At 38.9% G+C, this 27,765-nt stretch overlaps 1 protein-coding gene across 2 annotated transcripts in view; it reads left to right on the plus strand.

Moving 5' to 3' along the window:
- The first annotated feature begins 755 nt into the window (after positions 1–755).
- ARHGAP28 (Rho GTPase activating protein 28) overlaps positions 756–27,765 on the plus strand; it is a 189,626-nt gene continuing 162,616 nt past the window's right edge. Inside the window, exon 1 of one of the 2 annotated variants that reach the window (XM_010335561.3) lies at positions 756–1,018. In XM_010335561.3, the coding sequence (XP_010333863.2) occupies positions 843–1,018 (176 nt within the window). In that variant the 5' untranslated portion in view covers positions 756–842. The remainder of the gene's footprint in view (positions 1,019–27,765) is intronic. The other variant, XM_003924830.4, reaches the window with a different exon arrangement.

Raw genomic sequence — 27,765 nt, forward strand, 5'->3', positions numbered from 1 at the left:
GTTTCTCAGTTTCACTCCTTGCAGCCAGGCAGGAAATGTTCCCAGCCACAGGATAAGCCTCCTGTTGGAAGCGGGCTGGGAGGGGGAGTGAGAAAAGGAAAAAAAGTAACAAAGAAAAACAAACTTTACTAGGCCACTAGCAGGAGCCCCGAAGGATCCCGGCCGGTTTCCAGCTTCTTAGAAACAGGGATCCTGCCTCCCCACCGCACTCCCGACACTGGCACGCACACGCACACACAGGAGCACATACACAGGCGCTCACACGGACACAAGCACACACATACACAGGCACCCAGGCACCCACAAGCACACCCAGATACAGGCACACACGCACAGACGCGCGCGCGCGCACACACACAGGAACTCACACACAGGCACACACGCGCACACACACACAGGAACTCACACAGGCACACACGCGCACACACAGGCACACACGCGCACACACTCACAGGAACACACACAGGCACACGCGTACACACACAGGAACTCACACACTGGCACACACGCGCACACAGAGGCACACACGCATACAGACGCGCGCGCACACAAGCACTCACCTACACGCACACCCAGATACAGGCACACGCACAGGCGCGCGCGCGCGTACACACACACGCAGGAACTCACACGCACACACGCGCACTTACACACGCACACAACTCCGCCCCGACTCCAGCCGGTGGGCGTGGTTCCCTGCGTCTGCGAATTCGCTGGCCCGGGGCGGGGCGGGGCGGGGCGGGGCTGCCTGCCCTGGGGCCCTGACAGCCGCGGGAGAGAGCGGCTGGGCGCACCTCGGGCCCCGCAGCTCCGCTGCTGACAGCCTCCCGGCGCGCCGGTCCATGCTGGTCCCGGTCTTTGTTCTGGGGCCGGCGCCGAGACATGCGTGGCTGACGATGGAGGTGGAGGACTCGGGCGGCGTGGTGCTGACCGCCTACCACTCATACGCCCGCGCCCAGCCCCCCAGCGCCGAGTCGCGCTGCGCGCCCCGGGCCGCCGCCAGCCACCCGCTCAGCAGGTACCCCGAGCCGCTCCTGCGAGGGCGGCGCAGTCGCGCTGGGCTTGGGGGGGTTAGCCGTGCAGCTGCGCCTTCTGCCGGGGCGCACGACCGCCGTCACTTGATTGTTGCAAGTTTTGGTGGACTAGATGAGTGAGCCTGGGGTTCTTTGCATTGTCTTTGACTGGAGGTGGAAAACGCTCGAAGGCTCCCCCAGCCGGAGCTGAAGTCGTTGGCTAGCAGAGATTAGCAGCGGGATTGCATTCTTGATATGACTTGAGGATAGACATATATATGGCCCTCATTTCGGCCAAAGTTGCCTATAAAATATCTGGAAATTAAAAAATATTCCAAATGAAACACAAGCAGCACATTAAAAGAAAACATTGAAATACACAACCCTAAATCCTCAGAATACTCGTTTTGAGAGCCTGTTCAGTAACTGCATGCCTGAGTTAAAGTGTAGTTTGAGAAATTCTCTAAAAAGTACACTTCAGTAGACTTTTAAAGACACTTATTTCTACATGTTAATCAATTGTATAGATGCATTGGTGTCATTTGATTACTGCTAATGTCAACTCCATGCTGTCAATGCAAATATATTCCTTTTTGTCAAAAGAAGTCTATAAGCATCTCATCTTGTACATTTCAGATTTACTCAGGGATCTGTGTTAAATTACTCTATCTGATCATCCATTTGATGCAAGATCAAGGCCAAGGAAACTTTCATTAACTAAAAAATGTTTTCGTGCGTAGACAAAAGTATTATAAAAGTGTTATAATATCAAATATTATTAAAATATTTGGTACATATTTGGGGAAGTTTCATTTGTGTAAATGTGACTGATCCATCGATGAGTGCTTTTCTTTACAAGTGGGCAGTTTGAGTGGTGTATTTTCATCACGTTTATTTTTAATCATTTCTTTTTTTCATACTTTTAACTTTAGTTGTGTGATAATGATTTCTTCTGTTTTCTAATTAATTGATTTGTGAGGCTTTCAACAGACTGTGACTTTATTTCAGGGAATATCTTTTTGGCTAGTATCCATGAGAAGAACAAACTACATTGGCAAGAGATCTATGTTGGGCTTGGCTAACAAAGAAAATATTGTTTCTTTCAAAAATAGCAGGTTGAATGAAATCTCATTTTTATATAAAGACAATGAGAAAACAACATTGTTTCCAGCTTTAGGAGTTGTGCATATTATTTTAAAGGCTTCTTGAAGATATAAACTGGCATTTATCTTTGGGGTTATTTTCTGAACATAATTATTGGCTGTAAGTACTCAGATTATGACTAACTAAATATATACGTGTGTGTGTTTTGATCAAAAGCATGGGCCAAGTTTGTTCATTTTTTAAACGGTTCTAGTGTAGCTGTCCTGTCTATAATTTCCAGCAGCTGTCTCAGAGCGCCAGCCAGATTGTGCCATTTGGGCAATTTGAAACTACATCCGTTTCCAAAGCAAACTAGAAGCAGAAGTTCTATTAACTCAGCATGTGGTCTTGTGGAATGATAATACATAAGAGCAAGCGTTACATGTCAGAGCTAGTATTTTACCTTACAGTTGCCAATTAGATTCCTGTTCCAAGTTTGCATTTTTGGTAACTGCCCTGCACTCTTGTCTATGGGAGCCTTGGTACCATTTTCCCTCTGTTGCAGGACCCCCAGCCCCTTGCAACCCAGTCACAAGAGAATAGCTTAATCCCTTGGTTCCCAGTAAAAAGCAATCAAAAAGAGGTTCCTGTATTTACAAAGAGCCAGAGGACACCATTAATCATGAGTCTGGTAACAGAAATAATCAGGCCCAAGTTATTAACCTTTGACTCACTAATGATCAATACTTCCTTTCAAGCCAAGAAGCAAGATGGTGTTGTTCTACTTCTCAAGAAAGCACTCTCTCTTTCAAGAATACCCTTTCCTTTAAATTGCTTACACGTTTGTAACATATTTGTGGAGCAGTGACCAGTATGGCACTAGAAAACATGGACTTTTGTATCTAACTATCATATTTTTTAGCTCTTGGAGGCATTGGTTCAATTCAAAGCAATCTATTCTTTTTTATTTTCCAGACCTCTACACCTGAGTTTATATGTTTTTAAGGGTTTTTGTTTTCTTCTGGCGTTTTCCCAGTAAAAAGGAATATAATTTTTCCGTATTTTGTTCATTTTTTCCACAATTGTATCCCTTGAGCAGTAACTGTTACATCGTAGTAGCCCAATAAATATTTGTTGAATAAATTAATGAATTCCTGCCAGGATTACAAAATAGCCAAGATTAAATGGTGGAATTTTTAACTGCCAACCTCAACCTGTTTGTACCTACTATGTGCCAGCACCATGCTGGGCATTTGGGTTACAAAGGTAAATGAGACACAGTCCCTGCCCCGAGAATGTGGCCCTTCACCTTTCAAACCATCAAGACTGCAAAAAAAGATGAAATAAGTGACAATAATTGTACATCAAGAGGCTTCAGATGTAAATCTGGACTTTTAGCCAACCATTAAAAAGAAACTGTGAAGGCCCCAGCAGCTCAGGCCTGCCCTGCTGCCTGCCATCCCACTGAGCCAAGGCTGCTCCATCATGGGGACCACTATGCTACTGTGCCACACTCTCCCTGTTTCCCTTCAACACGGAAGCAATTTCTTATAGGGCCTGCTCATTTTATTTTACTAAATTTATTTTGCTTTTCCAAATTAAGTAGCCAGTGAAATGTACTTGTCAGTTTCTCAGGTTTGAGGTCAGACTGGCAGACCTGACTCTACACCAATTACTACAATGTAGCCTTGGGCAATTTACTTCCACTGCTTGGGATACTGACTAACACAAAGGAAGCACTAGATCCATAGGCTGTATTCATACTGTTACCACTTTTAATCAGCTGCTTTTGATGTACAGGGGAGAGTCAAACATTTTTGGTACTTGGATCACTATCAGAAGTAGACAAAACAAGGTCAAGAAAGCCTTGTTTTTCAAGAAAAAAAAGGGGGAACCATTTACAACTCCAGTATCTGAGTGTTACAGCGCTGATATTGCAATTCAGAAGAATTAAAGTGATCACTCATTCTTACCTCATTTTATAAATTAGTTAAAACTACGTATGGAACATAATAAATGAAACCACCTGAAGTCATATGATGCACTGGCCTTTTTTTTTTTTTTTTTTTTTTTTTTTGGAGACGGAGTTTCGCTCTTGTTACCCAGCCTGGAGTGCAATGGCGCGATCTCGGCTTACCGCAACCTCCGCCTCCTGGGTTCAAGCAATTCTCCTGCCTCAGCCTCCTGAGTAGCTGGGATTCCAGGCACACACCACCATGCCCAGCTAATTTTTTGTATTTTTAGTAGAGACGGGGTTTCACCTTGTTGACCAGGATGGTCTCGATCTCTCGACCTTGTGATCCACCCGCCTCAGCCTCCCAAAGTGCTGGGATTACAGGCTTGAGCCACTGCGCCCGGCCCTGCACTGGCCTTTAGAGAGAGTTACATGTACCTAAAAGATTCTAGGCTGGGATATATTGACAGTAAGTCATCCTCAGATTTAAGTTCTCTTTTTAAAATCGATATTCAGAATATATAAATTAGTATGTTGATCTTTAATATACATATTATCCTTTGTCCATCTTGTCCTGTTCTGTTTTTGCTCTTTGAATTTGCATGGGGAAATCTGCTGTGGCATTTAAAATACTGTTAGACATATTTCCTTTAGAGCCTTTGGGATTCCTTTCCACACCCCCTGTGTCTTTAAGAATTATTTCTTATTTTTCATACAGTTTTTATCACCATATTCCTTGACTCTAATAGATTATGGGGATGGATAATCTTGGTTGTTAATTCTCATAGTTAATTCTGTTTTCTCAGGTTACTTTTGTCTCTTAAAGTTTTCTTAGGAATTAATTTCAAGGACTCCACAAAGTCTTTGGCTATGACTTTTCTGTAGCATGACATACTTGTAACATGAATTTCAATTTGTTTCTTTGAAGCTAAAAGGCTAGAAAATCATCAAGGTACAACATGCTCATGTCTCCAGTAGGCACACAAACTTTTCAGTAGTTTAAAGCAAGAGCATAATTCCCTCAGAGGAAGTTTTAGTAAATGTATTTCAGTCTCACTTATTTTCCATTTCGGTCAGCTGATTTGATATTACAACAAAAAGACATTCTCAGTTTGCATTTCTGGACAGTTTCGGCTTATTCCTGAAGAGGAACACCTGTTACCTTCTGTGCTGACCACTTGTATATGCTCAACAGTGGCAGGGAGTCCTAGTTGGTGTCTACAGTGCGTTTTGAGATCGTGGGGAATTCAAACCACTGCAGAATTTATTCACGCAGCAAAGAGACTCACAAGTCATAAGTATTTGTTGGGAGGAAGAGATGTAATTATTTATTTCACAAAATTGTATATCCACATCCTATTGTAAAGGAAAAAAGAATAAAATAACTATAAATTATCAGGCCTGTTAAATGGTTGAAATTATCTTTAGAATCATGATTTTTACAGAGGCTAAGCTTCTATTCAAAATCCAGAGTGAGATTATTGACAAACATACAAAATAATGTCACTGATAAAATGAAAGATACTGAGGATAAAGCTAGATATTTTGTTTTTCAAGGATATTCTAAGTATATACAAATAATGAAGTAAAATTTTTTTAGTGAAGGTATAGTATAAAATGGTCATGATAATTTCTGATATTTATCTAATTAGTCCATAAACTTCCTAAGAGAGGACAAAAACAGAGGAGGGAAACAGCCAATTCTTCCTCAATAACAAACGCAAAAGCTAACCAAGGCTATTCTAGCAATTCTAATTCAACTAATGTTTAAACTTTTGTGAGGGGGCTATTGTTTCTTAACTATTCTTTATAACAAGAATAATTTGATTAAAATGGAATTGATGATTAGAAAGAAAGTATTTTATATTGAGGAAAAACCACATTTAGGAACTTTTAGTGATGGACTTATTGGTACCTTTCTGGACTGAAATTAATTCATTAGGAAGACATTTCTTTCCAGATGCTAACTCACAGTAAGCATTTACGTAGGTCTGTATGAGCTTATGTACAGATGCACAGGGACACCAAATTCTGGGGGATACTAGGTATACCTTCTTGAAAGGATTCAAAAATAGTAATGGAAATAAGACTCTTAGCAGGCAGTATGTATTTATAGGCCATTCTTTATGTTATGGTTGAAAGCAGAGTTGGTGTCTCTGGTTTCCTTTTACAGTGGGATCCCTGCTGAGCGTAGGTGCCTCCATATGCAGAGCTGTTGGAAAACATCTGGTACATTTCCTTTGATGGTGTCATGTGGCTAAACATTTGGCCAGTTGCTCTATCCATTTTTAAGCTGCTCACTTCTCCTGATCATTAATCTCTAATGTATGCGCAAAAAATTAGTGAATTTAGGGTATTATAGAATCACCTTCATGTGATGACTAAAAAGTCATAACTTTTCACTTTTTATTTTGATGTAATTTTGGGCTTAAGAAACTTGCGAAAGTAGTCCAGAAAGTTTCTGTGTAAACTTTATGCAGATTCCCCAAATGTTAACATCTTGCAAAACCAGAATACTATTGTGAAAACTAAAAAAAGTAATACTGGTACAATACTGTAAACGAAACTGCAATCTGTGTTCTGATTTCACCAGTTTTTCCACGAGAATTGGAATTTTCCTGCTGTAGAATTGAACGTAGGAGTCCACACTGAATTTAGTTGTGTCTCCTGAGTCTCCTCCAATCGGACAGTCTGCCCTTGTCTTTCATGACACTTTTTGAGAACTAGTTGGTGATTTATAGGAAGTCCTTCAAATTGGGTTGATGTTTTCTAATGATTATATTAAGCTTATGTATGGTATGGTGTTTTCGTTTGTTTGAGTCAAGGTCTTACACTGTCACCCAGGCTGGAGTGTAGTAGTCTGATTATGTCTTACCGTAACCTCGACCTTCTGGACCTAAGCAATCCTCCCATCTCAGCCTCCTGAGTCGCTGAGGCTACAGGCACATGCTACCATGCCTGGCTAATTTTTGTATTTTTTGTAGAGATGGAGTTTTGCCATGTTGCCCAAGCTGGTCTCGAACTTCTGGGCTCAAATGATCTAGCCACCTCGACCTCCCAAAGTGCTGGGATTACCGATGTGAGCCTTCACGCCTGATCAAGGTTATACATTTTTGGTGAGAAATCTGTGGAAGTAATGTTGGGTCCCTCTGAGGGTATCATACCGTGGGTATGCGATGTTGACGTCTTACTAATGTTGGTGTTAGTTTTGATCACCTAGATAAGGTAGTGTCTGCCAGATTTCTGTACAATGAATTATTTTCCTGTTTATAATTAATAGCTACATTTGGAGAGATACTTTGAGACTATGCAAATATCCTGTTTCTCTTTAAACTTTCCTTTTGGCATTAACTGTGGATCTTGCCAGTAAAATTCACTACTGCAGTATTCTAAAGGTGACTTTTCTATTTCTCTCATTTCTTCTACATTTAACTTATTTTACGTAGTATGAAATAGACATTTAGTATTCTTGTGATTTTGTTTTTACCTCATTCCCTTTTAAAAAGTCAACCAAGTACAAATATGCATCAACAGTCATTTAATCTACCGGTTTTACTTTTTATCATTGTGACACAAAGTATAAAAAATGGTTTAATTTTACCTGGTCTGAGTTTATGAAATCTCTTAAGATATATTTTCTACTTTTTAAATTTCCATAATTTTTTGGGAAACAAATGTTTATTATAGGCTTAAAGGGAAAAAAAATTGGCCAGGCGCCGTGGCTCACGCCTGTAATTTCAGCATCCTGGGAGGCTGAGGCAGACAGATCACCTGAGGTCGAGAGTTCGAGACCAGCCCAACCAACATGGTGAAACCCCCGTCTCTTCTTAAAAATAAAATACAAAATTAGTTGGGTGTTGTGGCAGACGCCTATAATCCCAGCTACTCAGGAGGCTGAGGCAGGAGAATCATTTGAACCCAGGAGGCGGAGTTTGTGGTGAGCAGAGATTGAGCCATTGCACTCCAGCCTTGGCAACAAGAGGGAAACTCCTCAAAAAAAAAGAAAAAAAAAAAAAAAAAGAAAAGAAAAAAAAAATCAGAAAGTTGCTAAATCAAATGCTGTGTTAAGAGAGTGTAGTTGTTCTTAAATCCCACTTTGCCTAGAGAGTATTACTGAGACTATCTTTTATTCTTTTAGAATTATCTTTGTACCTGATAGGAAACATTTTCCTCTTACCAGCATTCCAGAGATGTTATGTGAACATCTGCAAATGTATTTTAACTAAAGTAAACATTCTAATTTGCATGTAATCAGAATTTTTCTCATTCTGTCCTCAAACTAAACAATTTCATTTCCAAGGTAATTACCATATTCCTATTTCTCAACCATATGGTCTCTAGATAACAGTTCTAGCCAAGCATAAAAGTAGGATATTATATAGCAAAGTAAAAGAGGTAAATGCTGTGTTATTCAGGAGAAAATTTTGGAAATAAATTCCATCTATTTAAGCAATACACTTTGCTTTGTTTTTAAGCTTCTTTGGATGAAAATAAAAAGTCAGGCATACCCTTAAATAGTGTTAGCAATTAACCTTTTCTTAATGACTGTTGTCATTAAGACAGCATAATTGAATGTGTTTGCTAAAGAAAAGGTACTTACTGAGATGTGTAAGTTTGCTTGCTTTAATAATAAATAGTCTTTATTGGTATATTGTTTTATTTACTATAAATTGAAATTATTACTTACTATTTCTTTAGACAGCTCTGAAAGTCTCCAGCGGTACTTTTATTTCTAATATTGTTACTTTTAACATGCTTTGTAATTACTTTTGATTAGATAATCAAGATAAGCAGCTTGTTACAACTATGTAAAGGAAAGGCTGTGCAAAAGACTAAAGTGTATACCCTTTCATTAAAGAATTTGATAGCATTTATTTTGGTTTCTTCGAAAGATTTTTTTTTTTTTAGCTTGTTTGCTTTTTGTTTCTTGCTGTGCTTTGGTTGAGTTAGTGAGTTTTTCATAACGTATCATTCTTTATCATGTGAAATTTCAGACATCATTTCTTTGTGATTACTGTAGGCTGTACATCAAAAAAAAAAAGTGTACAAAAATTTCAAGTTGCTTTAGTCTCTAAAGTGGGAAGTAAAGAAAGGAGATCGTTTTGCTATATATCCATCTTCTCAAATGTAGATCGTTTTGCTATATATCCATCTTCTCAAATATCTGGGGTTTATGACACATTCTTTGAGTTAACTATGTGTTATGTCACTCTTCAATAAACGAATAACATAGACAAACTGTCCATCTGACAGTTAGTACATGTAATTCCAAGGGTGGGAGAACATATACAAAGTATCTCTCAGAGAACCAGCTTCCTGTCTCATGTTACTCTTAAAAACGAATTAAATCTATTCATTCCTTTTCTGATCCCTCAGATGAATAGATGATGACTGCATACAAACACACAATACAAAGGACAGGAAAGAGAAACTGGAAACCAAGGACAAAAGTAGTGGGTAGTATTTCTAAAACTGTCAAACACTTGAGATTTATTTGTGCTATTTTAGCAATGGTAGGTTTGGGTACTGATTATCTCTTATGTACCAGAGATAAATCTTTGTATCTTTGTTAAACTTTGTGGTTAGCCACAACATTTACTTATATACATTTATAATGCACAGGGAAAAGAGTCCCTTTGAAATTTGCTATTGAGTATTCTTTTATGAAAATCAATTTAGAAAATACTGATTATGCATTTGCCTTTAAAAAACCATTTATTGGCCAGGCACAATGGCTCACGCCTGTAATCCTGACACTTTGGGAGGCTGAGGTGGGTGGATCACCTGAGGTCAGGAGTTCAAGACCAGCCTGGCCATCATGGTGAAACCCCATCTTGAAGAAAAAAAAAAGAAAGAAAAGAAAAAACCATTTATTAGTGTATTTATTTTTATATAAAGGTCCATTTTATGCTTTTGAAGATCAGTGGAGAAATCTGACAGTGGCTAGAAAAAAATTTCAACTTCCTAAAATGGCATTACAACTCATACTATATTTGATTTTTTCCTTTTCTCTACACTTTTCCTCTCACTCTCACTACAACACAAAAATTTAGTAGTAGCCAAAGTTATATGTAAGTGGTTGGGATGAAATCTATATTTAAGCGGCGAGAGATAAAAAGCAGAAAAGAGAGAGAGAAAATAAATAAACACAGTCAAAGAAGTGAGGACTAAAGTTCTCTGAAGGTTTCCTTGACAACTGTAGCCAGAAGAGTTCTGATCTACCATAACAAGCTGCCATCTACCACCGTAATACTCACTTGGTAATCAATCATGCACTAATCCTCCACTATGGTTCTGCGATGTTGATTCTTATTAAAAATAAGTCCTAGCTTTAATCAGAGCTTACAAATGAGGCAAGCACTATGCTAAAAGCTTGACATGTATCATCCAGCTATTCTTCACAGCTGTTCTATGACACAGGAAGAAACAGAAGCATAGAGAAGTAACCCAAAATCACACAGCAAGGAGAGCCAGGATTCCAACCCAGTCTCTTCTAGAACTGGTACTTTTAACCTGTTATTTCAATCTTGTAACATTATTAATATATTACGGATTTATTGTTTCTCTGCCTTAATACGATTATTGAGAGCAGGGACAGCACTGGTATAGCCCTCTTAGCAACCTACAAGAGCAACTTCCAAATAGTAGAGGTTGTAAATATTAAGTTTTGATTTAGTCTTTCATTTTGCAAACATTTCTGTTCTGTTTTCATGGAATAAGCATAGAAGTGGGTATGAATGGATATATTAAATTGATTTAAATATAATGTATTTGAGAACTCTTGTTATCACTTGAAGGAAGTTCAATAATAGGATTTTTTTTTCATGTATAATCTTACCCTTCACCTAGTTTTATTTAAGACTGTATATAACAGTATTTGCAACTAGACAAAATGTTCTAGAGAAGACATTCAAATTGACTAAGAAGATAAGATCTAGGCAATCAGTAACAGGAAATCTTCCTATGGGTCTTTTCTTTCTGTCTTGCTCTCATTTTTTTTCTTTCTTTTTGAGGAAGGAAGGAGGGCAGGTTTTAATCCTTTAATCTTTAGGTTTATGTTCTTAGAAACTAGATCTTAAAATTTTTCACTTTAGTTTTATTAATTCCTTTTTAACTACTAAAATAGATTTCTATGGTTCAAAATATTTTTTGCTTAATTCCTGGCAGTATGATTTATATCATAAAAGTTCTTAATGAACATGGAGAAACAACACTCCATGATAATAAATAGGTTCTTCCTCTATTCGCTCCCAATTTCCAGTCAAGTTTTCACCTTGTCTTGAGTTGAAGGCAACCAAGGGACTAAGTCAGGTCCTAGACTGTGACATTGTAGAGCTCAGTTCTGTTCTAAGTCTTGCTCAAAAAATTTAGGATCAGGTAAGATAGACTGTGGAAATTCAGACCCCTAAGCCATCCCAAGTCTCCTGTAAGCCTGAACAGCCCTTGTCCATCAGTGATCTTGGAGCCATGGATGATGCCAATCTCAGATGGGCCTCAGATATTTCCATTTAGAAAGTGAATGCTAGGCCCATCTGAGTCTGGACCTGAATCCGCCACAGAGGTCAGAATCAGAATGGCCCTCAGGCTCTATGCCCTTGTGTTTATTTTTCAAGCTATTCATTTTAATAAACTTTTGTTCTTAGGACACCAGAACTACAGAGATAGAACAATCATTTTCATTATACACAAACAGTAGTCTGGGCTTTTCTGCTAACTGCCATGCCTTTAAGAGTGTCTTCTCATTATTTTTAACCAGCTAGGGAGTTCAGAGTCTGTTGCTAATGAGAACTGTTTCACGAGGCCAGTCATGAGTAAGAACAGCCAGGAACAATGTCTGTGTTACAGCTGGAAAGCAAAATAAGGAAACACATCTTCCCTAGAGCCTCAGAGGGAATTACCAACCTGTTGAGCCAGGTTAGATCACCTGCTTCCCATCACCACAACATTCGCTCAGGCCCACAACGTGGTCTCCTGGGTTCAAGGAAGCAGGCAGGCCAACAGCAAGGAAAACACGGAGGAGGGGAGAACGTGCTCCCTGACTGGGTACGGAGCTAGAGACAAGGTGGTGTTGATTATAAGAATGGCATTTCCTTAGCTTCCTTTCAAACTCTATTGCAACCACCCGTGCACATTGTCTTAGTGAGTGTAACTTGGAGAGTTTTGAAAACATGTTGCTGTGACTTTTCATTTGCATCTTAAAAAAGAAAAATTTACTGGTCTCAATAGAGTAAGCAATTAATGAGGAAAAGAGCTGACTATAAGTTTCCACAGATTCTGCTTTGAAAAACAGAGGATGCTTGGCCCTGTGATTTTTAACATACCACAACTTGACTCCTCTCCCTCCTCATTTATAAGGCTCCGTGATTACAAGGTCAACTTGGCAACTGTTTTCATAAAATCTGAATTGTGCTTAGTTGCAGAAAGCTGCGGGCTAGAGGACTCCCACCTCTTCCAGCTGCTGGAGGCATGGAATTGGAAAAAGCAGGCCACGCTCTGCGTGTTTAAAGCTGTGTCATCCTTCATGAGGCAATGATCCCACACCAGCTAAAACAACATGAGTCATTGCTTATGAGAAGCCCAAGTGAAGCTGATGTCGATTATACCAACCCTAAACAAACATGATGCTCCTCTTATCCAGATGATAAAAAAAGTTCTTATTGTGGGAGCTAAGAAAAAATTAGCACCAATTCTCTTTAGAGTTCACGGAAGTGCTTTGCCATTTAGCGGGCTTTTAAAGTGTCTCTTAAATGGGAATTCTTCATTTAGCCAAATCTTACTCTAGGTTATTCTTGCTTTTGTGTCTTTCACTCCCCTGTCCCCAACCCCACCCACATCCAGTTGGCTCATTAGTATTTTAATCTGGTTTGAAAGCTACTGGATCAAAATTCATAAAATCAAAACTGTAGTCTTGTAGCTCTTTACTTTTACTCTTTTCTAAGATCCCCCAATCGCTTTTTTCCTCTAGACTCTGAAAGATGATTTTAAAGTAGATACGAAGAGCTGTAGAAAGTGTTTCAAAGGGTAACGAACTGGCTCAAGTGAAGCTGATGAAGGCCTAGGCTGGAGCTGTGGGAATGTGGATGAAAGGGACTGAAGGATTCCATGGGGAAAACACAGAAGTTGGTATGATTTGGAGATGAAATGCATGCTGAGAACTAGGAACACATGACTTGGTTTTCTTTCTTTCAGATGGCGTTTTGCTCTGGTTTCCCAGGCTGGAGTGCAGTGGCATGATCTTGGCTCACTGCAACCTCTACTTCCTGGTTTCAAATGATTCTTCTGCCGCAGCCTCCTGAGTAACTGGGATTACAGGCACCCACTACCATGCCTAGCTAATTTTTTTTTGTTTTTTGTACTTTTACATAAAATGCATCATGTTGGCCAGGCTGGTCTCGAACTCTTGTCCTTAGATGATCTACCTGCTTCGGCCTCCCAAAGTGCAGGGATTACAAGCATGAGCCACTGCATCCAACCACAACTTGGTTTTCTGTCTAGGAGTGTTAGGAACTGAAGTTGGGAATTGTGGTGGAGGAGCAGATTGTGGGTGGGGAGACAGTGAGTTTCACATGTGAAATTTCAACCTTTAGGTTCTTGTGGGATAAGTATATACACTCAGCAGACAGGTGGCTATATAAGCCAGAAGCCTAGGAGGGAGATCAAGGTGGAAAGTTCTGAGCTATTTATTCATGGGAGTCTTCAGCATTTCAGGGATAGTTAAAACTGAGCTTGGATGAGATCTGGCAGGAGAGAGTAAAGTCTCTACAGAGACAGCAGTGGAAGAAGGATGGAAACTTGAGTAATGCCAACTAGGGAAGGGCATTCCAGAAACAGAGATATCAGGCTCAGAATGATCAGACAGCCACATCAAGAGTAGCTAAATGACCAATAAAGTAAAGAAAATCATCCACCAGATTAAGTAGTCTGGGTATCAGTGATGATCTTTGCTATTGTGGGTTTAACAGAGATGTAGAGGTGGAAGCCAGTTTGCTGCAGTTTGAAGAGCAATTATGAGATAAGGAAATACAAGCAGAACGTAGATATGATTCCTTTTAGAAGCGTAGCTTATAAGAGGGAAGGGAGAGAGAGAAGAGGGAGACTGAAGAGGGGAGCTTTAAAAAAATTTATCCAAAAGAACTAAAATTCTGATAAAAGTCAAGAAGAAAACTAGCATTTCTAAAATTCAGGACTTAAAAACACATTTCTTGTCTTACTTAAAATCCTTTGATAACACATTTTTCTTATAGGATAAAACTTTAGTCTTAGCCTCAAAATAATATGGAAGCATTTCTAGAGCAAGAGGGTCGTCTATTTTCTTCATTACTGGATCCTTAACTACCTTCTCCTCTCCCTCATCAGAGGGCCTGACACTTAGTAGAGACTTAACAAATGGTTAACAGTGGAGGCTGAAATGTGGCAATGTGACTTCTCCTTTGTTGGAAGCTACCAGGGAGATCTTCCAAAATCTGAGCATCTCTTCCTTTACAAAATCTTCCCTGAGAGAGAAAATACACCAAATTAACTTTATTCATAGGATGATACATGCTATTGATAATATGCTATAGAAATAACAATAATGAATAAAAACCAAACTGGCAACAATTGTAAATAATCATAGCTTCATACATAAAACTGAGTGCGGCATAGTTAGATAATTCATAGAAAGTAAATATATCCCCCATTGTTTTAGAAGATTAAATTTTACTTGAGTCATTTCACTCATTAAAACAAGAAGAATTTAAGCTCTGATTTTTACAATATAAAGTGAAATTGAACAACTATTTTTTGAATCTCTCTATGCCATATGTGATATTGAATGCTGGGGCTACAAAAATGGTTAATAGCCAGTCCTTAAGTGAGAAATGTGTTAATGATCAGTTTCAGCTTTAACCAAAGTTCCACTGCTTGAGGACAGAAACTGTCTCTTATCTCTATATCCTTAGCATTTTAGCCTACTGGCCAGAATTGACACTCAATATGTGAATGGTTCAATGAATGAATGACTGAAAAAAAAATGCATAAGATACGCTGGGAGAGCAGAGAAGACGTAACTCTTAGGGCTCACTTGTATTGGTGAGAGCGGGGTTCAGGAAGACTTCTTGGAGGAGTTGATAACTCAGTGAAGTCTAAAGAATGAGCATGAGTTAGTAGGGGGAATTTTAAGAGTTGGAAGAGTGTTTTTGGCCAAAGAACCAGTGTAAGGAAGAGGCATTGCAGCATGTAACCACAGATGCTGGTATTGCTGAGACCATGAAATATGAGATAAGGGAGGGAGAGTAGAGACCATTTAATGTACACTTTGAATGAAATGATTAGGGTCAGACTGTACTCAGTGACATACTCAGTTTCTTCATTTGGATTATGAAGGGATTCCATTAGTTGACCTCGAGGGTCTATTTTTCTCTGTTATTAAGTTGGAAGTGAGGGTAATTGGATAATCCTAGATTTTTAACTAAAACGTGCTAATTTTATAACACCTTTCTCTCCTCTTGTTGAACTTTATTTAATTGATCTCTCAGGTACTTTTGCTGTCTATACAGTCACATGAATTGTTACCTAATTTTAGTACATTCAATTACTCAAAGTAGAGCTTGGTTTATTTCAACTAAGCCACCTTAGCCCAGATAATATATTAGTAAGATGCTTGTGTTTAAGATTTTCTTTGAAAAATATAGCTTATCCAATAAGCAGAACAGATTTTTGTTTTTCAGATGGTTGTAAATTGACAACTCAATTACTATGAATGCTAGGTACTGTTTAAGAATGCTATGGCACTTTATTTTATTTATTTTTTGTTCAAAGTTAAGAGTATTCACTAATAACTTCTTTTTTGAAGGATATATTTTATTAATATTTTATGTGCTACATTTAATACTTTGATTTATACTTTTTAATTTAATTTAACTATGTTTGTATTTCATTTAATTAAAATATTTTAGTTTATACTTTTTTTGGTAAAAAATTAGAAACATTTAATGGAATTTAAATTAAAATAGAGACTTCGAGAAACATGGGAGCATATTGTTGAATATTTTCCCTGTGTTTTTAATAATTCAATAAAACACACGCACATACAATTTTAGAGGAAAAATCTATTTTTTCCTCCACTTCCACCCAACCCCCGGTTTAAAAGGAAAAAAACCCAAAAAACTTTTTTCCTCATTTTCCACTTTTGAGTGTCCTCTTCCGTGCTAGGTCCTAAAACTGATATCTGATGACATATTGCAAGAATGTACCTGGGAAGGAAATGGGCTTAGAGGCATGACAGGAATTTCCCTTCACTAAGGAACCCTTCTTCACCTTTCTGTCTTCACTTCATCTTCTTGTCCATTACCATAGAGGGAAAATTATATAACGGTCATGAATCTGAAGACCTCCAGGATTCCTGACACCATACCCACAAACAAATAAAAATAAATCCTTTACTTAGTGAAAATAGTCAGTTTAAAAATCGAGGTATACTTTCTCTACAGTTAAGTGCACTCTTTTCATGATTTTCAGTTTCATGATTTTTGACCCATGTAACTACCATCCAAAACGAGATATATAAATCTCCCTCACGCCAGACATTTTCTTTAAGCACTTTTTTTCCTTCAGTTACTCCTTGCTGCCAGGCAACCTGTTTCTGACTTCTGTCACCACAGGTTAGCATTGTCTGTTCGTGGAAGCCATCTATACAGAGCATCACAGAATTATGCTTTGTGTCTGGCTCCTCCGCTCATTGCAATGGTTTCTGAGGTTCAGACACATCATTTCATTGGTACCTGAAAGTGCTAGTAATATATACAGACCACTTAGTGGTTTTATTCTGTTATTGTACCCACTGTCATTGAGCTGTCTGGCAGCTATGGGCTGTTGGGTTAAGAGGGCCTGAGTAAGGAAGCAGGTATAGAGTAATACTCATCATCACACTGTGAGAACACAGAACTCAAGACTCTGTTCTCAGGACACTGCATCTGGAGACTCATTCTTCCTTTATAGACCCAGCCAACATTGGGATATAAGCACGTTATTTTTGTGCCCAATCAATTTACTTTGGCTTCCTGGAGCCCTTCTATTTTCCCTGTAGTGCTCTGTGAGGGGATCATTTTGTTTGTACTAAGGAACAGGCTTCTTAGCATTTAAGGTGTTTTATCTTCCCAAAGCTTATATACATTTTCCAGACCTCTGGTAGTGAGACTCCACATGTCATTCAGGGAACGGAATGTTCTTTAGGCAGGAAGTCATACACCTCAATGCCATAATTTAGACTAGGGGTTGGCATAGTTTTTCTGCAAAGGGTCAATATTTTAGACTTTGCTCATTTTGTTTTCTCTCTGGGAACTCTACTGTTGTTTATCATGAAAGGAACCATAAACATTACATGAACCAATAGATTCGATTGTGTTCTAATAAAACTTTATTTAGAGAAACAGATAGTAGCCTGGATTTGGCCTTGGGCCATAGTTTCCGACTCCTGGATTAGACAGCTTTCTGCTCTGCCTACTCTTGAGGCTTAAATAGCAAGCCTGTCCTAGCATAATGCAGAGAATTAGTTTTCCAGAATACAGAAAGCTGAAAGGAACCTGAGGTTGCACCTGTTACAATCTCACATTTTTAAGTGAGGACGCTGAATCTCAAAGTAGTAACTTTTCAAGGTCACAAGGAGTCAGTGAAGAGTCCAGACAATTCAGTCTCCTAAGTTTTTAACTGTTTGTGATGGCTATATGAGTCACATTACTTCAAATATAATATCATGTTGATGTTTGGAGAAACTTTCTTAAAATGTAGTTTAAAGGAATAAAAGAGAGAGAAGATAATATAGGAATTCAGGTGGTAGGGTTCTGAAAACTTAGCCAGGGGTCAGCCAAGAAAGGATAAGAGTTATACATTTAGCAAGCAGATTGATTAATGAAACAAAAAACAGCACTGTATATTGAGCACTTTGTCCAAACCAGTCTTAAAATTATATCTGTATGATGAATGACTAGTAAATACCTTTAATTGAGAAAATAGAGACCTCTAGATTCACTGATATTCAGTTCATTCATCAATTTATTCTTTCTTTGGATTTTTTTTTTTTTTTTTTTTTTTTTTGAGACAGAGTCTCGTTCTGTTGCCCAGGCGGGGGTGCAGTGGCATGATCTCGGCTCACTGCAACCTCCACCTCCCAGGTTCAACTGATTCTCCTGCCTCAGCCTCCCGAGTAACTGGGACTACAAGTGTGTCTCACCATGCCCGGCTAATTTTTTGTATTTTTAGTAGACATGGGTTTCACCGTGTTAGCCAGGATGGTCTCGATCTCTTGACCTCGTGACCCACCCACCTCTGCCTCCCAGAGTGCTGGGGTTATAGGCATGAGCCACTGCCCCTGGCCTCTTGGGATTTTTTTTTAGCAAACACTCACCAAATATCTTCTCTTGAAGGCACCATGAAAGAGCAAAGCTAATCAAGATGGAGTTCCTGTGCTTGAGGAGCTTATACTGGAGCCCAGGAGAATTGGGAACCATTTCTTGTTTAGTACTGTAGCCTCTAAAGAGGAAACAGGGTTTGCTTCATGGAGGACATGATATTTGAGTTGGGCATGTGGATATGGTGTGATGTGTGTATATTGGTGTATAGATGAAGGTAGAGGGTAGGGAGAGGGAGTCAATAATTCAGTTTGGATGTGTTTAGGGATTGGCAAGGGAAGTAGTGATAGTTTTTGTAGATATGTTTGGCAGGGTTTAATTTGTGGGGTGGGGTTGGCTCAACCGACCAGTCGTCAAAGAGATGTCAGTTGTTTCAGCCAAAGCAATTAAAATAAGTTAATAAAATTGCCTCACTTTGGGAGGATGTCTTCAACTCTGTGGATGCCGTATAGTCTGTTGAAGTAATTAAAACATTGAATTTAATATTAAAACATTAAATTTGAAAGAATCAGACTCAAGCAGAAAATTCTTCTAGAGCTCTTGAAGAGTTCATGCTTCCCCACACAAAAAATTACCCAAATGACTGGTAGAAACTACACATTGGAAGTAGTAATAGCTGCTAATCATAAACATATGCTGGAATCGTAGTGGTTCAGCCAGAGTGCCAGTATTCAGACTTCACATTTGGTGGAGACATACATAGCTCTTACCCCCAGTGACTCACGCTTTCTGTGTTTACCTTGGCTGTGGCTGAATGACCCAGCTGAGTATCCAGTGTTGCGCACCAAAGGCACATGGGGCAAGCAGAGGGGGAAGGCTTTAACTCAACACTGATGAAACGCCGGCCTGCCTTAGGCAGTTTGGTAATTATGTGAATACAAAAATATTACTAATAACAGAGCATATTTTGGAGGCCATCTGAAACCCGGTCCGCTGCAGTTAAGCCCGTGGCCACTGGTGCTGTGGAATGCACCCCCATTTGCTTTGAAAGTGGTGAAGGAGATCCAGTTAGAGATTTTCTGCCTTCCTGGAATGACACCACCCCTGGAATAGAATCTCCACATTCCCTAACAAGATTCAACCTAAATCAGCAAATACTCAATTCAGTGAACCAGTTACTGCATCAATACCTATTTTGGGAAATTTTTACATCCAGGATATCTTTACATTTATAGATACCATGACTGTTATATACCTGGAGAGAGCTTTCACAGTATTAAGAGTGTTTCTCTAGTACCGGGAGATTAGCTTTGAACAAGTGTAGGGCAAGATCAATATAAAAACAGCACATGGCTAAAATAGGGCCCGCTCTAGTGACTGCTGTGTTGGAAGCTGCCATCTGTGTTGTCTCCTTTAATCAGGACACTTCTGGGCAGCATTGCCGTGATGGGCAACTTCTGTGACTTGGATGTTCCTGGCTGAGGTGAGAAAGCTGATCGAGCAGAAGCTGGGAGGACTCTGGGCATAGCAGAAAATACCATATGAATAGGGTGTTTTTGTTTTCAGAACTGGAAAATGTTGGCAATCAACATTTAACAAGGTCAAGGCCCAAGAAGGTAATGTGTTCTAGTAATTTCTCAAGGAAGGTATAGAGGAAACAGAAGCCTTTCAGTATTTCCCACATGTTTACTGGAAATTATACAAATTGTTACCTAATAAGAAACAAGGGACATTAATCCTTTTTTTTTTTTTTTTGACCTTCAAAACCAGAGTTTGTGGCCCATTTCCTAATTGGGAATTTGCTCTGTGTTTCTAGTGCTGTTCCTGCATTCCCATGTGGGTGAGTGATCTGTACAGGAGACCATCAGTTCCTAGTCTTGTGAGCCAAGACAGAGGCAAAACATATTTGTTTATGTAAATATTTATGCATGCAATTTGTTTATCCTCATTCTGAGGTTGGGGATAAAGCTTCTAGCGCATCGCTGACAATATAATCATAACAACATTAGACAAAAAAGTTTGAGCTAAAAGTCAAAATCGTAGCATTACACAAAAATATTTGAGCTAAAAGTCAATCAGTGCAAACAAGTAATATCTGTTTGTATATTATCCATTCAGTAGGCCATAGTATACTAAAATAGAAATTCAAGAAAGGCCAGCTAAAGTTATAGGTGGCAAAGTAGTAGCATATATTTAAAGGAAAGTTAGAAATGTAAAAGGCAGATATTACTCTCTCTCCTACAAATATCCTTGGTAGTATTGTCTGACAAAATGCTGAACTGGAGAGATGTTTTTCTTTACCTAGGATTTTATAGTCTGCTTTGATTGCATATAGCCTGTCTAGCAATCAGTTAGTCTATAGGACATGGGAGTCCCAAGGATCCTTAGAAAACATCTAACCTTATTTTTCAAATCAAGAAGCTGAGATGTTAATCCGCTTAAGTCTCCAATGTTCTAACGTTTCTGTACCATTTTTTTTAGATGGAAGAACTCATCATCATACTTTTTCATATTGTCTTCCTGTCATTCCTTCCTATATAATATGTGGCATCAGAGTATAGCATTACTCTGTCCACAGAGTGAAAGACAGCTTATCTATAACCAAAAACAGATTTTGGGACTGTACTCTTTCTTAGGCGTTGGTATAGATGACATATTTAGAGTGCTAATATAATCAGTCTGCCCTTTGAAAAGGAGTTTTTAAATGAAAATGAGTGTTTTATTTTAAAATTAAAAATTAAGACATAATTAACTTTCACTGACAGGTTTTTCTCAAGCAATAAAGTATAGGTAGCTTCAAAAATATACCCTCAGTGCACACTGAAAGTTCAGTGAAGATTCCAGGAAGGAAAAACAGCTATCTTCAAAATGGCATTTGTGATTTTCTCCAACTCAATTTGCTTTTCTGCTTTCCTTCCTTCTGTCCGTTGGACTTTTCCTTTTGGAGAAGGTAACTTAAACTCCCATGCCTTACTGGTGCCTGGTCTCACATGTCTCTGGGTCTGTGTGCATGGTATTAGTTGCTAACATCTACTGAGTGCTTCCTAAAAAGCAAGCACTATTCCAAATGCTTTACAGGTATTAAGGCCCCTAAGGTTTACTCCTATGAGGTGGGTATTTTTTTGCTTCTTATTTTACAGATTTAGAAACGGAGATAACAGGGTAACTAATTGGCCCAAGTATGGTAATGTCAGCCTAAAACCCATGCTGCTGCTGTTTTTAAAAGTTGTAGTAAAATATACGTTCCACAATACAGCTCATGCCTCTTAGCCATCACACTCTGTTCCCTTTTCATACATTCTACTTCCTTTGCCTGAAGATTCTTTTCCCTAGTCTTCATATGATAAGCACTATAGTCCTTGGAGATTGGATCATATGTTACTGTCTTAGTTTTCTGTTTCTATAAATTAATATCAAAGACTGGATACTGTATAAAGAAAATAAGTTTGCTCAGCTCATGGTTCTAGAGGCTGGGAAATCCAAGAACTTGGTGCCACATATGGCCAGGGCCTTTGTGCTGTGTCACAGCATTGTAGAGGACATCACAGGGTGAGAGGGAAAGAGTGTGCCAGCACAGGTCTGTTTCCTTCTTATAAAGCCACCAGTCCCATCGTGGAGGCCCTACCCTGATTACCTTACCTAATCCTAGTTACCTTTCAAAGGCTCTATCTCCAAATATCCTCAACATATGAACTTGGAGATTAACTTTTCAACATATAAAATTTGAGGGACATATTTAAAGCATAGTACTTACATTATCTAGAAAGCCTTCCTTAATACCTTTTCCTATTTTCTTCCAACTCGGGTATAGATTATTTCCTTTATGATTCCAGTGAACCCCAGGCCAACTGCAGCCATAAATTTATTATTTCCAAAGATAATTATGATGTTACTTCTCTGTAGCTGACCCTTACTCCTGCACTGGACTACAGCCTTCCTGAGAGCAGAAGTCAGGATTTATCTTTCTGATCTCAGTATCTAGCAACATGTCCTAGAAATATTTATGGATTGGAGCGAGGGAGGCAATGTATGATTTTTTTTTAATTGAAAAAATAATTGAGTGGTTAAAATTTGGCAGAGAAGACAATTTTTTTAAAATTTTGCAATGAGAAATAGAAAATGATAGACCAAAGAAACACACAGAAATGTTCATCTAGGTCAGGTTCCACATAGCCAGCTGCTTATATTTTCACTTTGTCAGATTTTATCTCATGCAAAGAAAAAAAAAAAAAAATCCCAGGAGGTGAAAGAGAAAGGAAATGCTTTTGTTTTTCAATTGTGAAACTGGAGTTTCCATGACCTCATTGTGAGGCCATCACTCTTCTTGGAGGTATTAATAATTTGTCTCTTGTTAAAGTGCAGCATTCTAATTTAGGGCTCAGTGACTTAGGGTGATTCAGAATGGATCAGAAAACAATTTTAAAGACTGGAAAATGATGGCCGTGAGGAATATACATGAAATTTGAGATTGTTGGGGCTGGAGTATAGAAAGGCAAAAATTTCCATGCCAACTGTGTCAACAAGAAGAAAATGTTGTCCCACTGGTGGGCACACGCAAACTGGTTCTCTACTGGGGTGTCTACCCATAGAGAGAACTGGCAGCCCCAGCAACAGCAGTTATGGCCCCTCGCAGCATCATAGATTACAAAGTAAAAAAGTGCTGTCTCTTTGTAATTGTGTAAGCCATACCATTTGCTATGTAATTTTCTTTTCTGATTTTAGCTTGATTTTCTGTCCTTGAAATTTCCTAGGGTTATACACATAATTGGCAATTGCCAAGACAAAAAGCCAATTTTTCTATTGTAAGAAAAAGCAAAGTACCTTCCGTTTTTGAAGGCTTGCTTACAAACTTACAAACAAAATTCCAGGCATCTGGGAAATTCAACATCATAAAATAAGGTTTAATTAGAAAGAAAAGGAAGCCACATTTGTAGAACAGAGTAATTTGATTTTATCTTAACTTTTGAATAGATTAAGTTTCAAGGTGGTCATTCTTTATTCTATGAACTTAATTGACATTAGATTACGTTAAGAATTTAATTTTAGCTCTCTTTACAAATTGGCTAATGCCCAAGCACCCTTGGTAGACTAATAAGGTTTCTACTGAGCCCTGGGGTTTTTTGTTTGTTTGTTTGTTTTGTTTTGTTTTGTTAATCATCATTACTACTCTCAGAGAAAAGACACCAGTAAAACCAAATGGAATTCTTTCCCCTATTGAATTCAATAAACACAGTTTCTGGAGCTGTTTAAACAGAATGTGAGCACTATCATAAATTATTGGGAACTCAGACCCAAATCAAAACAATGAAGCAAAACAGACCTGCCTGCCTGTTCGGATTGCATCATTGGCGTCACAAGTCAATAAATGTCTAGTGCTCGACTTTAAAATTTCTTATGAGCACTTTCTTGGTCCTCTTTCTCTAACTTGGTCTCTCACAATCTTTTCGTGTCTACAGTGTAAACCTCATGCGGAATAACAAAGATTCCAGGCTCAGCAAAACCACCAAGTGCTAAATCCACCCCAGCCTCTGTGTGAGAAAGACCATGTCTAGGGACTGCTGTGAAATGGGCTCTGGAAGCTTCTCGTGGGCTCAAAATCAGTTCTTAGCCTGGGAGGGCTGTGTGGTGACACAGCAGGTTTTTCCTTCTCTCAGCTTAAGAGCATGGACTGGTGACAGTGAGGCCCTTTGTTCCTCTCAGCACTCCCTGACCGTCCCTGGTCACAGTTCAGGAATGCAGAATTTGGACTTCTAAGAAATGAAGCTAGTATCATTGCACCAAGTCATTGGTTTATGTTTTTGCTTTCTATGTTCATAAGCATTATATTTGCTTTAGTTTTTGACCCACTAATTGGCAATACTTTTTTTCTTCTGTTGTTGCTATAAATACTATGTAGGGGTTTTAATGAAGTATTAATAGACCCACAAGCTTTTCCTCATAAATCACTAGCTTTTGTGTCTTACAGAAATGTTGCTTAGTTGAGTGATTCTGGGTTTAGACTGTATGTAATTTGGGAGGAGAGCGAGAATAAAGAAAGGGATTTGTAATACTTAGGGGCCCAGTTTGAAATGGTACCAATAGATTTGTTCTTTTTTTTTTTTGAGATGGAGTTTTGCTCTTGTTACCCAGGCTGGAGTGCAATGGCGCGATCTCGGCTCACCGCAACCTCCGCCTCCTGGGTTCAGGCAATTCTCCTGCCTCAGCCTCCTGAGTAGCTGGGATTATAGGCACGCACCACCATGCCCAGCTAATTTTTTGTATTTTTAGTAGAGACGGGGTTTCAACATGTTGACCAGGTTGGTCTCGATCTCTTGACCTTGTGATCCACCCGCCTCGGCCTCCCAAAGTGCTGGGATTACAGGCTTGAGCCACCGCGCCCAGCCTGTCTTTAAAGTTTGAGTTCTGATGGTCTTCCAGAGGCAGAGCTATGGCATGTTTGGATTCTCTAGTAGCGTTTCATCTTCAAACATTTTACCCCTAGCATACCAATTTTTGTCTTAGTAAATATTGTCTCTACCCATAAGAGATGGAAGAAGTTGCTGAAATTCTTAAGGAATCTAATTGTAAAGCTGACATAGAGCCATGCTCACTTTTTGTGACTAGGATTTGGTCAAATTCTGGTCTACACTAGCACATCTGTTCTTCAGTATTACATCAGTAGCTCTAAAATATACAGTTGATCTCTGCAATGATTTCATTTGTTCTGGATATCTGCTTATCTCAAATACAACTATTTGCATGAAAGAACAGGGTAGCAGGTAATTAGGGAGAATGACCGTTGAAAACATTATCATAGAGTAGAATATATAATATATTGTTGGCCATGTGACTCTGACACTGTAATTACTTTCCTTAAATCTTTAATGATATTTACTTCTTTCTATTAAGTGTGATCTTTAGTCCTTATTGCAGTTTCTTCCAAAAGATACAACATATCCAACAACTTTTATAGCAAACCCACTAATGATATATCATTATCATCATGAGAGTAAACGATATTTGGGTAAGTAGGGCCATTTAATGTTGGTAAATCACACTAGGAGAAGGGAAGTGAGTACAGTTCTGTACTGTGTGTCATAAGCAGGATAAATTTAATTACTAAGATTTTAAGACTGCTTGCTGGCTAAGAAAGGGAGAGCATTGTCAAAATCCTCAAAGCACTGAGTGGGGTTAGAGTTGGCAGTTGGCTCCCTGATACTAATTCACCGATGGCATGGAACAGCTTTCCAGGACTAGTGATCAACTGTGCCCTCCAACATCTGTAATTTGGAGGACTGTGATAAGGATAAAGGAATGAGACTTAAATGTTTCAGGGCATATGTAAACTCTTCTTCTGCAGAGGTAGAACAGGAATTTTTCTCTCTTCTTTCTGCAGGTCAGTTTCCCAAAGATCTTTATAAGTAATATTGTGAAATGAAGCCCTGGAGCTGGGAACCTTAATTTGCCAGCTAAGTTTCCCAGGCAGACTGCATGTCTGAATGAATACATGAATTTGATTCAAGGGTAAGGAGGTCAGGGGGTTTGTGTAAGGGGACTAAAAGAAAGTAAATTGGCTGTGCATAGTGGCTCACACCTGTAATCCCAGCACTTTGGGAGGCCAAGGTGGGTGGATCACCTGAGGTCAGAAGTTCAAGACCAGCCTGGCCAACATGGTGAAATCTGGTCTCTACCAAAAAGACAAGAAAATTAGCCAAGCATGGTGGTGCACGTCTGTAATCCCAGCTACTTGGGAAACTGAGCCACTAGAATCACTTGAACCCAGGAGGCAGAGGCTGCCATGAGCCAAGATTGCACCACTGCACTCCAGCCTGGGTGACAGAGTGAGACTCCATCTCAAAGGAATACAAGAAAATAAATTTTTGGAAGAATTTTTAGAGATATGGCTAAAACCTAGATCTCTTAAGGCAAGTGATGAGTCAAAGACAATATGGGAAACATAATGTGAGAGAGTGAAGTTGAGTAGTGGCGCTTTTCCAAAAAGTGATAATGGAATCCTTAAGGATAAAAATGCCATTAGGGGGTTATAATAGACTAGAAGGCACCGAAGTAGGAGAGGCAGTGATTTGGCAAAAGAACTAGAGGGAAATGAAGTGTTTAAAGGCAGGAAGAGGCAGAAAAAAGAGAAACGAGGAAAAGCATTGTCGAGCTTGCAATGGTAAGAGCAATTGATTTTAGGATGATGAAATGAAAGCATCAGAATTATTAAAAGCAAATGCAGCACTTGTCAGCTTTTATGCAGGTATTGATTCTAAGAGGATGAATAAAGATCATTTAAAATTCGTGTGGTGATGTACCAAATCCTGTAAAATGCTTGAAAAGAAAAGGTCAGTAGATACTCCCTTTTTGTGAGCATATCTGATTGTAAACTGACATTTGTGGAGGTAAGTTTATATAGGCTTGGGTGCACTGAAAGTTTTTCATTATTTACTTTTTAGGGTGGGGAGGGTAGGTGTTTGTTTTATTTTGATTTTTGCCTTTTAGAAGTATTAGAGCTAATTAGTAGTCATAAGGAATTTTATAGATGGAAAAAACAAAGTAAAAGGAAGGAAGTAGGAAGACTGGAGATGGGACCACCAAGAAAAATGCATGTGAATATAAGAATAAATGCTGAATAGACATTGATGGTTGTTGGCATAGACCAATGAATGGCTTCTGGAATGGCTATGAAAAATGACCTGAAAAAGAGATTGGATCTCAAATCTTAGGCAATTTGACTTGTGCCAGTGGCACAGACAGGTTGTGCCTAATTAAGATAACTATATATTTTATTATTCAAAATGAGACAGTTTTGAGAGTGAACTTAACAATTACGTCTGGACAGCAGGTATAACCCGGGGTTTTCTGAGCAAACCAGAACATGTGGTTATCTTATGCCTGAGTCCAAATACCATAAAATGTAGTATTCCATGTTTCCTAATGAGTATTGTTGCTGACCAGCACTTGAGCGATTTCTCTTATACCAATCCACACCAAAAATACAAGTTAAATCTATATGTAGGTGTTAAATATTTTGGTTCATATATAGAATCACGAAATAATCAGGGCATTTTGGTTATAAGTCAGTGTTAATTTCACTTTCAGTCTCATCGATATTGAAATAATCAACTCTGTTAGCTTTGGAAGAAGCAAATCTATGGGGAGGGGTAGGAATCCTTAGAGCCAGACTGTTCGATTGGGATCCTGGTTCTTCTACTGACTGTGGGAACTTGGGTAGGTTTTTAGCCTCAGTAGTTCAGTTTCCTCCCTGTGGATAGTAGTAGTATTAATCTCACAGATTTATCGTGAGAATTAAAAACATTAAGTAAAGACCTTAGAACGATGAGTGCAACGTAGATCTATGGAAGAACTAATTATTCTTTTATTATATTCTCAGGGTGTAGTGTTCTTT

The sequence above is a fragment of the Saimiri boliviensis genome, chromosome 13 (assembly GCF_048565385.1).
Source record: "Saimiri boliviensis isolate mSaiBol1 chromosome 13, mSaiBol1.pri, whole genome shotgun sequence".
NCBI lineage: Eukaryota > Metazoa > Chordata > Mammalia > Primates > Cebidae > Saimiri > Saimiri boliviensis.